The sequence below is a fragment of the Symphalangus syndactylus genome, chromosome 20, assembly GCF_028878055.3.
Source record: "Symphalangus syndactylus isolate Jambi chromosome 20, NHGRI_mSymSyn1-v2.1_pri, whole genome shotgun sequence".
In the NCBI taxonomy this organism is placed as follows: Eukaryota; Metazoa; Chordata; class Mammalia; order Primates; family Hylobatidae; genus Symphalangus; species Symphalangus syndactylus.
In genome coordinates, this window is record NC_072442.2 from 48,112,463 (window position 1) to 48,128,774 (window position 16,312).

General features: G+C 40.0%; 1 protein-coding gene across 24 annotated transcripts in view; it reads left to right on the forward strand.

Annotated features, from left to right (window-relative positions):
• TLK2 (tousled like kinase 2) overlaps positions 1-16,312 on the forward strand; it is a 156,320-nt gene that overhangs the window by 80,564 nt on the left and 59,444 nt on the right. For all 24 annotated transcript variants that reach the window (XM_063629311.1, XM_063629307.1, XM_063629313.1 and 21 more), the window contains 2 exons: positions 13,831-13,926; positions 15,222-15,314. In XM_063629311.1, coding sequence (XP_063485381.1) covers positions 13,831-13,926; positions 15,222-15,314 — 189 coding nt within the window. The remainder of the gene's footprint in view (positions 1-13,830; positions 13,927-15,221; positions 15,315-16,312) is intronic.

Here is a 16,312-nt window from a genome sequence, read left to right on the forward strand (position 1 = left end):
ACCTCTTTTTCACTTGAGAGGAGTTCCCTTTGTTTACTCCACAAATACGTACTGAGTGCCCACCGTGTATTGAGCACATAGTTAAATACACAAGATTTGGTCAGCAAGAACTTGTTCTCCTTTTCATCTTCTGTAAAAAGTATGGTTATGCAGGCTTGTGGTGGATGCACGTGAAGGACTCAGTCCTATCAGCTGACGCAGTCTGCTATCAGAGGAGTAGCAGATGCTGTAGCCACGTTGTTCTCATGTGGAAAGAGGTGGCAGAGACGAGTAACAAAATACTCATGTATGAAGAAGGAACATGGAAACAGTACGAAAACCAAAAGTCTAAATGCTCTGGTACAGTTTGTTTCTCTTTGCTTCTCAGCAGTACCAGCCAGCATATAAGCTTAGTAGTATAAGGAAAGAAAATAGTAAAAGGGTTAGTATTAATATACAACAAGTGTAAATCAGCAAAGGAAAGCAGATTCCTAGAAAAGTAGGCAAAGACTGTTTTTGAAAAGAAAGCAAGTGGCTAATAACATGAAATAACGCTCAATTTTGGCCATAGAGAAGTACAAAATAAAACAAGATAACATTTTTGACCTAGCAAATTGGCAAGGAATAATAAATTTGATAGTTCTGGTGTAGGTGATGGTTTAGAGATACATTCAGTTTTATTCTGTCTATAAATTGTTGAAGTCATGTGGACAACTTGGTAATGTATCTCAATGTTAAGTTTACATATCCTTGGGTCCAGAAATTCCATTCCCATGAAATTACACAAAGATATTTATTGAGGTATTGTTTATCATTGCAAAAAATCTGGAAGCAGTTTCCCTTCCAGTATTTCAGAGGATATGACCTTCGCATCAGAACTCATCTGACGTAATTCATTAGCGACTGTTGATCACTTCTTTCTTCTCTAAGCATACAGTCTTCACTCGTCTTCCATTCGATTTTTCTCACATCCTGTATCTCTGAACATTAGAGTGTTCCAGGGCTCTGTCTTCAGACTCATTTATCTACCTTCATTTTCTTCTTAACCTCCCTCTCTCTTTTTTTTTTTTTTTTTTTTTTTCAATTGAGACAGGGTCTCACTCTGTTGCCCAGGCTGGAATGCAGTGGTGCAATCTCAGCTCACTCCAACCTCCATCTCCTGGGCTCAAGCGATTTCCCCACCTCAGCCTCCCAAGTAGCTGGGAGTACAGGCGTCTGCTACCATGCCTGGATGATTTTTGTTTTTAGTAGAGACAGAGTTTTGCCATGTTGTCCAGGCTGGTCTCAAACTCCTGACCTCAAGTGATCCTCCCGCCTCGGCCTCCCCAAAGTTCTGGGATTACAGACAGGAGCCACCACACCCAGCCTTCTTAATCTCATCTAGTTCCTTTGTTATTAAAACTTAACTCCTATGTGCAGAGGACTTCCAAGTTTATGCGTCTAGCCCAGAGCTCTGCCCTGAATTTCAGGCCTGTGTCAGTTGCCTCCAGTCATTTCCTTTTTATGTCTAACAAACATATCAAATTTAACATGTTCAAAACTGAACTCTTCCTTCTGTTCCCCACCTGAAACTCATTTCTCCTACAGCCACCTTTCTCCTCCTCCTCCTCCTCCTCCTCCTCCTTCTCCTCCTCTTCCTCCTCTTCTACTTTCTTCTTTCTCCTTTCTTCTTTCTTTTTTTTTTTTTTTAAATAGAGACAGGGTATTAGTGTGTTACCTAGGCTGTTCTCGAACACCTGAACTCAAGTAATCCTCCCACTTTGGCCTCCCAAAGTGCTGGGATTTTAGGTGTGGGCCACCATGCCTGACCTCCACAGCCTTCTACATCTCAATAACTGTCAACTTTTCTCCTTCTAATTGTTACAGCTAAAATCCTTGGAGTCATTCTTGTCTTTCTCTTCTTTTTATATTACATGCCAAATCTAAATCTGTCAGTAAAGTTTATTGATTTTACCTTCAAAATATGTTCAGAACTTTTTTTTTTTTTTTTTTTGAGACAGAGCCTTGCTTTGTTACCCAGGCTGGAGTGCAGTGGTGCAATCTGGGCTCACTGCAACTTCCACCTCCCAGGTTCAAGCTGGTTCTCCTGCCTCAGCCTCCCAAGTAACTGAGATTACAGGCGCATACCACCATACCCAGCTGATTTTTGTATTTTTAGTAGAGATGGGGTTTCACCATGTTGGCCAGGCTGATCTTGAACTCCTAACCTCAGGTGATCCACCCACCTTGGCCTCCCAAAGTGCTGAGATTACAGGCATGAGCCACTGCATCCGGCCTATGTTCAGAATTTTACCACTTCTAATTCTCTTCACTACTGCCACTCCAACTTAAACCATTGTCTCCCACTGAGATAAGTGGGCCCATTGCTTTGACCTTTGTTTTCTTTTAATCTGTTCTTAACAAAGCAGAGTGATTGTGTTGAAACATAAGTCCAGTCATGCCACTCCCCTGTTGAAAAGTCCTTAAAGTGGCCCTGCATGGTTTGTTTTCCTCCACCCTGACATGTTTTACTACTATCTCCCTTTCTTATCAGATTCCATGCACACTAGCCACCTTGTTTTCTCAAATACTCTCTCTCAGTGATGCTCTCACCTCATGGCCTTTGTGTTGGCTGTTGCCTTTGCCCTAACATTCTTCACCCATATATCATCATGCCCCGCTCTCAGTTCCCTCTGGTTTCTGCTTATATTTACCCTATTAGAGAGGCCTACCCTGGCCACACTATAAAATAGTAACATCTCCCCACCCACCCCACCTGTTATTGAGCTCCTAGGCCTTGCGTTGTTTTTCTCCTTAGTCTGCACCAGCTGAAGTACTATGATGGACTTTTGTCTCACTTCCCCCCACTGGAATGTAAGCTTCATCAGGTCAAGGACTTTGCTTTGTTCACTTATGTATCCCCAATGCCCAGAACGGGACCTGCTCTAATAGGCACTCAGTGTAATTATATGTTGCATGAGTTAGTAAAAGCATTCTTTACAGAGGGACTGGTTAAATGAATTGTAATACATTTGTACAGTGGAATGCTATCCAGCTGACAAAAGAAGTGAGGTAGCTGTATATACACCAGTGAAAGATTTCTAAATATGTGTTGATAAAAATAGCAGGTGGCAGAATATTAAGAATTTGATCTTTTAAATGTTTAAAATTATTACATAATTCTATGTTTTAACATAGGAAATTTAAGGTTTTATATTTAAGAGAGAGGTCTCTCTATGTTGCCCAGGCTGGGGTACAGTGGCCATTCACAGGCGCAATCATAGCATTATAGCATACTATAGCCTTGGAACTTCTGGGTTCAAGCAATTCTCTTGCCTCAGTTTCCAGAGTAGCTGCAACTAGAGATTGCACCACTGCACTCCAGCCTGAGTGACAAAGTGAGACTCAGTCTCAAAAAAAAATTAGTATGTGGACTCACAGTCTAGTGCTCATTCTATACCACCACACTAGCTCCCAGTATGAAGACTATCTGTACAAAGACAATATATATCAGGCTAGAGAATAAGATATCTGAGCTGACCTCTCACTTTTAACTTTATGACATTGCAACATACATAAAGATCCAGGAAGAAGGGAGATGTAGAGGGATTAGAAAAAGGTCATTTCCTTCTCTATTGGTGAGAATGTCGTCAGGGAAAATCATAAGCAAATAATTTCCTAAATTATAAAAATAGAACATGCACATGACCCACAAGAAATTGAGGAGATGGAGAAGAGTAAAATTCTTCCCTTGGATTTCTCAGAGAGATAACTACTGTTAACAGTTTGTGTTTTGGATTTTCTAATGATTACCATCTTAATGTCAAATAATATGTTCCTTATTTAATCTTATTTATTTATTTATTTATTTATTGGTAGAGACAGGGTCCCACTGTGTTGCCTAGGCTGGTCTTGAACCATCCTCCTGCCTTGGCCTCTCAAAGTGGGGGGATTACAGGCTTGAGCCACTGTACCTGGCCTTATTTAATCAACTTTAAGTAAGATCTATTTACTCCTCATTATGAAAGACAAATTTAACATAACTTTCACCCAGTCTTTCTTTCTTTTTCAGTTGTTTAGTTATGTTACAGTATGAGTGTTTGATATTTAGTTTGTTATTTTAACTACAATTGAGTCTTTTCTGCTTTGTAAATTATTCCAAGACTTGAAAACAAGGAACATTTACAATATTATGATTGTTTCATTGTTGGGCATTGCAAAACCAAATGATTTTACTGGACTCACTGAAAAGAAGAGAGACATTGAATTAGTTTAGATTGAAACAGTTCTAGTCGTCAAGGTCTACTGGATCTTTTTTTCCCTTAATGGCAAGTCTGTTGTTTCCTTAAAACTTGTGTCTTTTAACATTATGCAGATGTTCTTCAAAACTTGCTTTTTTTAAAAAGTAGTTTGCTTTTTTTATGCCAAAGTGTTTTAAAATACAATTCAGAAATCTTGACCTCCTATCTCTAAATAATTAAATAGGCATTTTTAAAAAACATGTGTTAACATTTTGCTAGATAGTGAAATTAACATTATAACATATCTATTAGCATCTATAAAATAGAACTTTCCTCTCATCATCTGTGCCTGTTGCTCTACACTGACATGCAGTTCTACTAGAAAGAACAGGCTAAATGCTTAGTTCTTTCCTTTTGATTACTAATGAGGCTTTTACATTTTTTTTAACTTTTAAAGTAGGGAGTTGTTCGATAGCTGTGCCAAATGGTGACAAATAGCTTTCTCTTCTTTGATTATCATGGCTTCATGGATTTTCATGGGTGTACATCAGTAAAGAGAATCATTCTTTTTTGGTGCCAGTTGTTCACGGCTTTATCCTTTTACCAGTTGATGGACATTTAGGCTATTTCCACTTTTGGCTATTATGAATGATGTTGCTATGAACATTCATGTATAAGACTTTGTGTAGACATACGTTTTCGTTTCTTTTGGATATATGCTGGAGAGTGAAATTGCCAGGTCATATGGTAACTGTTTTTGAGGAACTGCCAGACTCTTCCACAGCAGCTGCACCATTTTACATTCCCCGCAGCAGTACATTCCAATTTCTCCATGTCCTTGCTATTGTCTCTCTTTTTCATTATAGCCATCCTAGTGGGTGTAAAGTGGCATCTCGTTGTGGTTTTGATTTGCATTCCCCAAAAAACTGGTGATGTTGAGCATTTTTTCATTTGCTAATTGGGCTTTTGTGCATCTTCTTTGGAGAGATCACTATTCAAATCCTTTACCCATTTTTTAATAGTGTTGCCTTCATTGTTAAGTTCTAAGCATTCTTTATATATTCTGAATATTAGATCTTTGTCAACTATATGATTGGCAAAGGTTTTCTATTCTGTGGGTGGTCAGTTTACTTCTTGACGGTGTCCTGCGAAGCACAGAAGTTTTTAATTTTGAGAAAAGTTCAATTTATCTGTTTTTTTCTTTTGTTGCTTATGCTTTTAGTGTTGTAGCCAAGGCTTCACCTAACCTAAAGTCAAGAAAATTTACTCTTATATTTTCTTCTATGTGTTTTATACTTTTAGCTCTTATATTTAGGTCTTTTTTCCGTCTTGTGTTAATTTTTGTGTGTGGTATGAGGAAGGAGTTCCAACTTCATTTTTTTTGCATGTGTATATCCTATTGTCCCAGCACCATTTGTTGAAAATACTGTGCTTTTACCATTGAACCGTCGGCACCATTTTAAAAAATCAACTGACTTACAGCAAGGGGTTTATTTATGGACTCTGAATCCTGCTCCATCTGTATGTTTGTTATATTAGCCCATTCTCACACTGCTACAAAGAACTACCTGAGACTGGGTAATTTATGAAGAAAAGAGATTTAATTAACTCATAGTTCTGCAGGCTTAACAGGAAGCATGACTGGGAGGCCTCAGGAAACTTACAATCATGGGAGAAGGTTAAGGAGAAGCAAGCACCTTCTTCTCAGGAAAGAGAGTGAGAGAGTGAAAGGGAAAGTGCCATGCACTTTTAAACCATCAGATCTCATGAGAACTCACTCACTATCATGAGAACAGCAAGCGGGAAATATGCCCTCGTGATCCAATCAGCTCCCACCAGACCCTTCCCCTGACATATGAGGAGTACAATTCGACATGAAATTTGGGTGGGGACACAGAGCCAAACCATATCACCTGTCTTTATGCCAGGACCACACTGTCTGAATAACTGTAGCTTTGTAATAAGTCTTGAAATTGGCAAGTGCAAGCCTTCCAACTTTTTGGGTTTCAAGATTGTATTGGCTGTTTGGGATCTGTTGCATTTCCCTGTGATTTTTAAGATCAGCCTTTCAGTTTCTATAAATAAACCAGATAGGATTTGATAGCAATTCTGTTGAATCCGTAGATCAATTTGAGAAGTATTGCCTTTTTAACAGTATTAAGTCTTTCAATCCATGAACACAAAATATCTATTTAGGACCCTTTGATTTCTTTCAACAATGTTTTGCAACTTGCAATATGTAGTCCTATATTTCTTTTGTTAAAATTATTCCGAAATATTTATTCTTTTTACGCTATTGTAAATGGAATAGTTTTCTTAGTTTTATTTTCAGATTGCTCATTGCCAGAGTATAGGAATACAATTGATTTTTGTATGTTGATCTATCATGATCGGGTCTTGCTCTTTCACCTAGGCTGGAGTGCAGTGGTGCGATCTCAGCTCACTGCAACCTCCGCCTCCCGGGTTCAAGCGATTCTCCTGCCTCAGCCTCCCGAGTAGCTGGGATTATAGGCACCTGCCACTACACCCAACTAATTTTTTGTATTTTTAGTAGAGATGGGGTTTCACCATGTTGACCAGGCTGGTCTTGAACTCCTGATCTTGTGATTCACTCACCTCAGCTTCCCAAAGTGCTGGGATTGTTTTAAAGGTTTAAGCAAGTTTTCAAACGTTAATTGTAAAGAAAATTCTGTGTGTAAACATATTAGCTAAGGTTAAAAAGGTATCATCCAGTTTTTCTGGGACATCGTTGTCTTTCTCGTTCATGATTTTTAAGGGAAATGTGAGGTCTTTAAAAATAAATATTACATTAGCCAGGCGTGGTGGTGTGCACCTATAATCCCAGTTATTTGGGAGGCTGAGGCAGGTGAATTGCCTGAACCCAGGAGACGGAGGTTGCAGTGAGCTGAGATTGTGCCACTGCACTCCAGCCTGGGTGACAGAGCAAGAGACTGTCTCAGAAAAAAAGAGAAAAAGTAGCATGTTTACTGTATGTTTTTCAGAGGTGGTCATTTTTTTGGTTAAGAAAGTTCCTCTCTTTTTTTTTTTTTTTTTTTTTTTTAAAGACGGGGTCTCATTTTGTCACCCAGGCTGTTGGAGTGCAGTGGCCTGATTGTGGCTCACTACAGCCTCAACTGCTTGGGCCCAAGCCATCCTCCCACCTCAGCCTCACCAAATAGCTGGGACTACAGGTGCGTGCCACCATGCCCGGCTGATTTTTTGTTTGTTTGTTTGTTTTGTTTGTTTTTTGAGCAAAGTCTTCCTTTGTCACTGAGGCTGGAGTGCGGTGGCATGGATCTCGGTTCAGTGCAACCTCTGCCTCCTGGATTCAAGCAATTCTCCTGCCTCAGCCTTCTGAGTAGCTGGGATTACAGGCGCACACCACTGTGCCTGGCTAATTTTTGTATCTTTAGTAGAGACGGAGTTTCACCATGTTGGCTAGGCTGGTCTTGAACTCCTGACCTCAAGTGATCTGCCCGCCTTGGCCTCCCCGAATGCTGGGATTACAGGCATGAGCCATCACACCATGCCCTGATTTCTTTTGTAGAGACAGGGTTTTGCCATGTTGGCCAGGCTGGTCTGGAACTCCTGAGCTCAAGCTGTCAGCTCTCCTTGGCCTCCCAAAGTACTATGATTATAGGCGTGAGCCACTGCACCTGGCTGAGAAAGTTCCCTATTCTGAGTTTGGTGATTGTTTTTTGTTTTTAAATAATGGAAAGGGTTTTTTATTTCAGAGAAATTTTGTTTTACTGTTTCTTTGATTATTTCATTTCCTCTGTTCTTTACTCTAGAAAGCCATTAGATAGTTTCAGGGTCTCTGTGCTATTCATGTTTCTTTTCTTTTGTGCTCCATTTAACCTTTTGTTTTGTCTTCTGGGAGATTTTCTTATTTTCTTTTTTTTTTTTTTTTTTTTTTTTTTTGAGACTGAGTCTCGCCCTGTCACCCAGGCTGGAGTGCAGTGGCACAATCTTGGCTCACTGCAACCTCTGCACCTCTGCCACCCGGGTTCAAGCAATTCTCCTGCCTCAGCCTCCCGAGTAGCTGGGACTATAGGCACATACCACCACACCCAGCTAATTTTTAAAAATATTTTTAGTAGAGACGGGGTTTCACCATGTTGGCCAGGCTGGTCTCGAACTCCTGACCTCAGGTGATCCACCCGCCTCAGCCTCCCAAAGTGCTGGGATTACAGGCGTGAGACACTGCACCCGGCCTCTTCTGGGAGATTTTCTTGACATTGTCTTTTAGGTTACTGGCTGTGTATTCAGCTGTGTCCATTTTGATATTTAACCCACCTATTAAATTTTTAAACTTTGATAATCTTATTTTGTCAATTTAATTATTCATGTTCTTTACTTTTTAAATTTTTGTAGCTACAGTATCCTTTTGATCTTCTCTGAACCTATTTTATTTTTTTCATAAGACCCTTTAATACAGTTATCTAAATGCAGAGTTTCAGTTTATGAAATGAACCAAAGCAGTTTGTCATTTCATACTATAAAATATTGAAAATCAAGGGCTAAACTGATACTTTACTTTTAGAGTTGTTTATTCAATTATCTGTTTTAACTCTATGATTAGGTATTGTTTTTTCATCTTGGATTTTTCTGTTTGTGCTGTTGGGGTTGTCTTGAAAATGTATTTAGCTTAGCTGAATGAGGGATTAGAGTGATTAATATAGGTTGTTGGCATGGATTTTTTTTTTTTCTTTTTGGTAACATAGTCTCTTTGTTTTCCAGTTTTGCATTTCTAGATTTACAGCATTTTTTTCTCTAACAGATCTGAGCATTGTCACATGAATTCCCTATATTGTGTAGTACCTTTTACCTTTTGAAAACATTGTTTTCATTTTCATGAGGATTTTCTGCTTCCCAACTGAGGAATTTCCTAACTGCCTACTTCCTCAGTTAACTTTTGCATTTTTACTTATCAATGAGCTATTTATATGTGTACTTTTACAGAAAGCTTTAATTTGGAAACATCACAATCACTTTCTAACACCTTAGTTTGCTGGAAGACAACTTAGAATCAGAAATAAGCATATTTAAACCCATATACCATATATCAAGAAATCTGCAAAGGGCCTTTTAGATCCCTCTTCTATGGGATCTGGCAACACAGAGCCATTCCTACAACTCCCAAAAGCAGATCTCTATCCAGCACAGACAGACCCGGGTAGGCTGATGATCAATAACCAGTGGAGGGGTATATTTGCTGCATAGGAATAAATGCTAACCTTAGATAGTCTGTGATTCCCCTTTGTCTTCTCTATTTCTCTGATGGTATCTCATTGTTTGTATTATATTCAGAACTTGCATTATGGGTATTTAAAGTCCTTTGGAACGTGCTTTAAGTTTTTGAGGCTTTTCTTTCCCCTTCTAGTGTATTGGAGCAGAAATGCTTATACTGCAGCATGGTGTTAAGGAAAGTGCGCACACTGTTTTTTGTTTATGGTATTCCACAGAAGTTAAGTGCACACACTTTGAACTTCCTAACTGCCTACTTCCTCAGTTAACTTTTGCATTTTACTTATCATTGGGCCATATATATGTGTGTGTGTGTGTGTGTATGTGTGTGTGTGTCTTTTTTATTTTTATTTTTATTTTTTTGAGTCGGAGTCTCACTCTGTCACCCAGGCTGGAGTGCAGTGGTGACTCAACTCACTACATCCTCTGCCTGCCAGGTTCGAGTGATTCTCCTGCCTCAGCCTCCCAAGTAGCTGGGACTACAGGCGTGCATCACCACACCTGGCTAATTTTTTATATTTTTAGTAGAGACGTGGTTTCACCATATTGGCCAGGCTGGTCTTGAACTCCTGACCTCGTGATCTGCCTTCCCTGGCCTCCCAAAGTGACAGGATTACAGGCATGAGCCACTGCACCCGGCCCTATGTGAGCTTTAATTTAGAAATATCTCACTAAATCACTTTCTAACACCGTCAGTTTACTGGAAGAAAACTTAGAATCAGATATAAGCATATTTAAACCAATATACCATATATCTAGAAATCTGTAGAAGTGTCTTTTAATCATTTGATTGTTTTCTTTTTTTTTTTTTTTTTTTTTTTTGAGACGGAGTCTTGCTCTGTCGCCCTGGCTGGAGTGCAGTGGCATGATCTCGGCTCACTGCAACCTCCGCCTCCTGGGTTAAAGCAATTCTCCTGCCTCAGCCTCCCGAGTAGCTGGGATTATAGGCACCCGCCCCTACGCCCAGATTTTTTTTTTGTATGTTTAGTAGAGACGGGGTTTCACCATGTTGGCCAGGCTGGTCTTGAACTCCTGACCTCATGATCCGCCCACCTCGGCCTCCCAAAGTGCTAGGATTACAGACGTGAGCCACTGCGCCCAGTCTAATCATTTGATTCTTATTCGTTCTTATTATAAATATAGTTCAAACAGTCATTTGTATAGAAACACATTGTAGGGCCGGGCGCGGTGGCTCACGCCTGTAATCCCAGCACTTTGGGAGGCTGAGGTGGGCGGATCATGAGGTCAGGAGATCGAGACCATCCTGGCTAACACGGTGAAAACCCCGTCTCTACTAAAAAAAAAATACAAAAAATTAGCTGGGGAGTGGTGGCGGGCGCCTGTAATCCCAGCTACTCGGGAGGCTGAGTCAGGAGAATGGCGTGAACCTGGGAGGCAGAGCTTGCAGTGAGCCGAGATCGTGCCACTGCACTCCAGCCTGAGCGACAGAGTGAGACTCCATCTCAAAAAAAAAAATAAAATAAAAGTAAAAAAATAAAAATAAAAAATAGAAACACATTGTAAAAGGAGAGGATTGTAAAAGCAATCAAATGATAACTGAAGGAAAGAATGCTTGTATCCTAGTGCATTATAATACTTGAGGTTCATAATGATGACCCTTAATTAGTAAGGAAAGATTAGATTTGCTGCATTCTAGAGTAGAGAACATTTTTAGTTATTTGGAATTATATAGACTTGGCACTCCCCCTGCGACCCCCACCGCAAGACAGAGAGTCTTGCTCTGTCACCCAGGCTGGAGTGCAGTGGCATGATCTGAGCTCATCGCAACCTCCCCGCCCCGGGCTCAAGCGATTCTCCTGCCCCAGCCTCCTGAGTAGCTGGGATTACAGGCGCCCACCACCACGCCTGGCTAATTATTTTTGTTTTGTATTTTTTTTTTTTTTTTTTTTTTTTAGTAGAGATGAGGTTTCACCATGTTGGCCAGGCTAGTCTTCAACTTCTGACCTTAGCTGATCCACCTGCCTCAGCCTCCCAAAGTGCTGGGATTATATGCCTGAGCCACCACACCCAGCCTCAAATCATAAACTTTTTTTTTTTTTTTTTTTTTTTTTTGAGATGAAGTCTCGCTTTGTTGCCCAGGCTGGAGTGAAGTGACACAATCTTGGCTCACTGCACGCTCCGACTCCCAGGTTCAAGTGATTGTTCTGCCTCAGCCTCCCGAGTAGCTGGAATTACAGGCGTGCACCACTGCGGCCGGCTAATTTTTTGTATTTCCAGTAGAGATGGGGTTTCACCATGTTGGCCAGGCTGGTCTTGAATTCCTGACCAGGTCATCCACCCGCCTCGGCCTCCCAAAGTGCTAGGATTACAGGCATGAGCCATTGTGCTCAGTCTCAAACCATAAACTTTTTAAAGGTTTATCCCTGACCCTCTAAATTAGGTTATGTGCCTTGTTAAATGCTCTTTTAGCACTTATCCTAATTGCGATTGTGTATTTATTATATAATTGTTTATTCAACAGTTTCTTTCAACAAATATTTACCAAGTGTTTAGTAAATCTTCTTTTGGATTGTAAGCTTCATTAAGGCAGAGTAAGGACTGGGTCTGTGGTTTCTCTTGGCCATGTGCACCTAGCACCTAGCACAGTGCTTAGACATAGGGAGTACTTAATAAATAGTCATTGAATGGATACATTAAAATGGCGTTAATAATGCTGCCTATCTGATAAGGCTGTTGTGAGCCTTCAATGAAATCGTGTGTAGGAAGTGCTAGTTTGTTCACAGGGTGGTGGTAACAGTCTACTGTGGTCATTGAGAGCAGTTATTGTGGACACAACCCCCAGTTCTGGTTCCCCCACCTACTAGCTCTGTGAACCCACATAGGTACTTAATATCTCTGATTTTTATTTTATTTATCTGTAAAATGGAACTAATAATTACAACCACCTTATAGGACAGAGTCTTGCTCTGTCACCCGGGCTGGAGTGCAGTGGTGTGATCTCGTCTCACTGCAACCTCCGCCTCCCAGGCTCAAGCAATTCTCCTGCCTCAGCCTCTTGAGTAGCTGGGATTACAGGTGTGCATCACCGTGCCTAGCTAATTTTTGTATTTTTAGTAAGGTGGGGTTTTGCCATGTTGGCCAGGCTGGTCTCGAGCTTCTGGCCTCAAGTGATCCACCTGATTCAGCCTCCCAAAGTGCTAGGATTACAGGTGAGCCACCTGACCCAGCCTCCTTATAGGATTTTGTAAGAATTAATGTGTGACAATGACAGTGAAGCATTTAGGTTACAGTAACTTGTTCAATAGATGGTGGTTATACCATTGTTAATATGTTAATGAGTAAGAACAATAATCAAAAGAATATGTAGAAAGTATCAGAAGAAATTCACATGTGGAAATGCTGTATTCTCTGATGAGATAGTAGTACTGTATTTTTACTATTCCATGATTCTCAGAATATTGAATTATTTTCTACTTACATCTGTGATGGGTCATACTTTGTTAGCTGCAGTTTTACCTTGTTTTAAAAAGTACTATTAGGCTGGGCGTGGTGGCTCACGCCTGTAATCCCAGCACTTTGGGAGGCCGAGGTGGGCATATCACGAGGTCAGGAGATCAAGACCATCCTGGCTAACACAGTGAAACCCCGTCTCCACTAAACATACAAAAAATTAGCCAGGCGTGGTGGCAGGTGCCTGTAGTCCCAGCTACTCGGGAGGCTGAGGCAGGAGAATGGCATGAACCTGGGAGGCGGAGCTTGCAGTGAGCCCACATTGCGCCACTGCACTCCAGCCTGGGTGACAGAGCGAGACTCCGTCTCAAAAAAAAAAAAAGTACTATTGAGAATATAATATAATTAACCTATTCAGGTTATTAACCTATTCAGGTTAATTATATTATAGAACCTAAACCATATACATTTAAAATGCCTTAGAATGCCCAGTCAGCAAGTGACGGTATTAGAAATCAACCTGGATTTTAGACCGCTGCGTGTTCATGGATAATGTTTGTGTGTTTAGGAGACTATTCTGAATAGTGGTTCACAGTCCTTTATGTGCAGCCCCTGTGCATTGGATGCTTCACTAGCCTTTTCTGACTAAAGCATATGAAAATACAAGTGAAAAAGGCAACTTATTACAGGAATAACTTTTCATTTTCTCTAATTTTCATACTTTAAAAATTTATTTGTAAGCATTTGATACTTTAAACCTGTTTACAGGAACTTGGTATAAACCACCATGTCCAGCCCTTTGTCTCATATTTGGATTGTTTTACTTCTTGGCCACGTGGCCCTGACTTCTCACTTTCATGAGAAGGGGTTTGTATTGTGGAGATTCAAATTATGGAGTTGTTTGCATTAATACAAGTGTTTGTGGAAAAAGATGCCAAACTTTCCTGTGATTGGTAATGCACCTTTATTGTAGGCTCAGCAAAACAGTCCCTCATCTACGGGATCTGGCAACACAGAGCATTCCTGCAGCTCCCAAAAACAGATCTCCATCCAGCACAGACAGACCCAGGTAGGTTGGTGATCGATAATCAATCGAGGGGCATACCTGCTGTGTAAGAATAAGGGCTAACCTGTGTAGTCTGTCATTCTTCTCTGACTTCTCTGTATTTCTCTGACCACCTCATTATTTGTGTGTATTATATTCAGAACTTGCATTATGGGTATTTAAAGTCCTTTGGAAGGTGCTTTAATTTTTTGAGGCTTTTCTTTACTCTTCCGGTGTATTGTAGCAGAAATGCTTATGCTAAAGCATGATGTTAAGGAAAGTTTCCTACAGTATTCCACAGAAGAAAAGTACCTACACTTTGAAGGCTTAAGTTCAGATTCTGGCACTGTGGCTTAAATTCATTCTGGCCTGGGCCTCAGTTTTTCTTAGTACAAATCATCTGTGAAAATGTGGTTGATTCTCATGATCTCAGACAGTATATACAAAATGTTTATTAGTAGTGTACTTGTAGTAGGCTTTCAATAAATGTTAATTCCTTAATTTATTCCTTTTCCTGCTTACTGTAGTAATTAATGTATTCCTTAAGTAGTTAATGTATTCCTTTTCCTGTTTACTTATTTATACCTGGCTAAACTTCTCTCAGATGTGAGATACCAACATGGTTTACTCCTGAAATTGTGTTCAGAAACTCTTTAATTTAGGGAGCGTTCTGAACATTTGAGGATTGTATCTGCAAAGGATGGTGGCTATAGCGTCCATTTTGTAGTTTTGAGTATACTGGGTTTTCTTGAAGCCTCTTTTGATACTATATATATTATTTTCAAGACAGGATCGTTGGCAATCTAGGAGAATTTCTTAAATCTCAAGAGGTATACAACTCCCTGGAGCACATTTGAATTTTATCTAAATCACCAGCTCTTGTACAGTTCAGTTAGATAGTTGAGCACTCAGGTAGCTTCTTCTTTTCCCTTCTGATTGCTCTCTGTTTCCACCAGATGGCGCATTTGTTCCTTAGAGAGTTGTGTCAAGTCTCCTGTGAGATCCTTTTCTATTCAAAGTTAGTTTCATTTCTGGAGTAACGTGTTTCTACATTGTTCAGTGCACAGTAGTGAGAATTCATACATTTGATTCCAGAATTAACATGTGTTTGAAGTGTAGGTGTAGTGGGACATAAGGAACCCAGCAGAGGACTTGAAGAATGAGATGAGACAAGCAGATTTCATTTCTTAAGCCATGTGATTCTAGGCCATTTGTGTGAGCAAGTGCTTTTTACCCCCTGAGAAAGGTAATGAGAAGAGTGTGATGACATATAATATGTTGAGACTAATCCTAAATTTGTTTTACCTTTGTCTCTGTAGTCGGACCTCACAATAGAAAAAATATCTGCACTAGAAAACAGTAAGAATTCTGACTTAGAGAAGAAGGAGGGAAGAATAGATGATTTATTAAGAGTAAGTATTAAAATGTGGTAAGAGATTTTATAGCAAGCACCATTTGTTATGTATATTTGGATTATGTACATATCATAGAAGTAATTACTATAGCCAAATAACAATGAAACAATAAACATTTGGGTATTTTTCTTTAATTGAGGGAATCTGAGTAGGAATCAGATTCCTGCATTCTAAACACTACCTTTAAATTGGAAATCTTATACTGTAGTATTTTAATGATTGAATTTATATTGGAGAAATAGATATGTGGAGTGTTATATTTCATCTAGAACTGTGGGAATTAGTATAAAGTGTTGTTTTCCCATTCCAGAGAAGTTATTTTAATATTGTTGAATTTTATAAGCTATTTCAAAGGACTTTTTAGCCCATTTCGCTTTTTGTACCTTTTATAACCTACTCACCCAAACTTTTTTGTGCTTACAAAATAAACCTTTAAAATGCTTCATCTGGAATTAAATAGATACCGCTAGAAAATACTTTATCAATATATTTTGAATATGCAATTTGGCATGACTGACTCATACTTTTTAAAGAGTAGAAAGGGCCGGACATGGTGGTTCACACCTGTAATCCCAGCACTTTGGGAGGCCAAGGCAGGTGGATCACTTGAGGTCAGGAGTTTGAGACCAGCCTGGCCAACATGGTGAAAAGAAACCCTGTCTCTACTAAAAAAATATAAAACAGTATCCTGGTGTAGTGGCAAGCGGCTGTAGTCCCAGCTACTTGGGAGGCTGAGACAGGAGAATCACTTGAGCCTGGGAGGCGGAGGTTGCAGTGAGCCGAGATTGCACCGCTGCATTCCAGCCTGGGCGACAGAGTGATACTTCATCTCAAAAAAAAAAATAAGAAAGTAAAAAGGACCGGGCATGGTGGTCCATACCTGCCACTTTGGGAGGCTGAGGCAGGAGGATTGCTTGAGACCAGGGGTTCGAAACCAGCATGCATGACACAGCAAGACCCCATTTCTATAAAAGAATACAAAGTTTGCCAGGCAT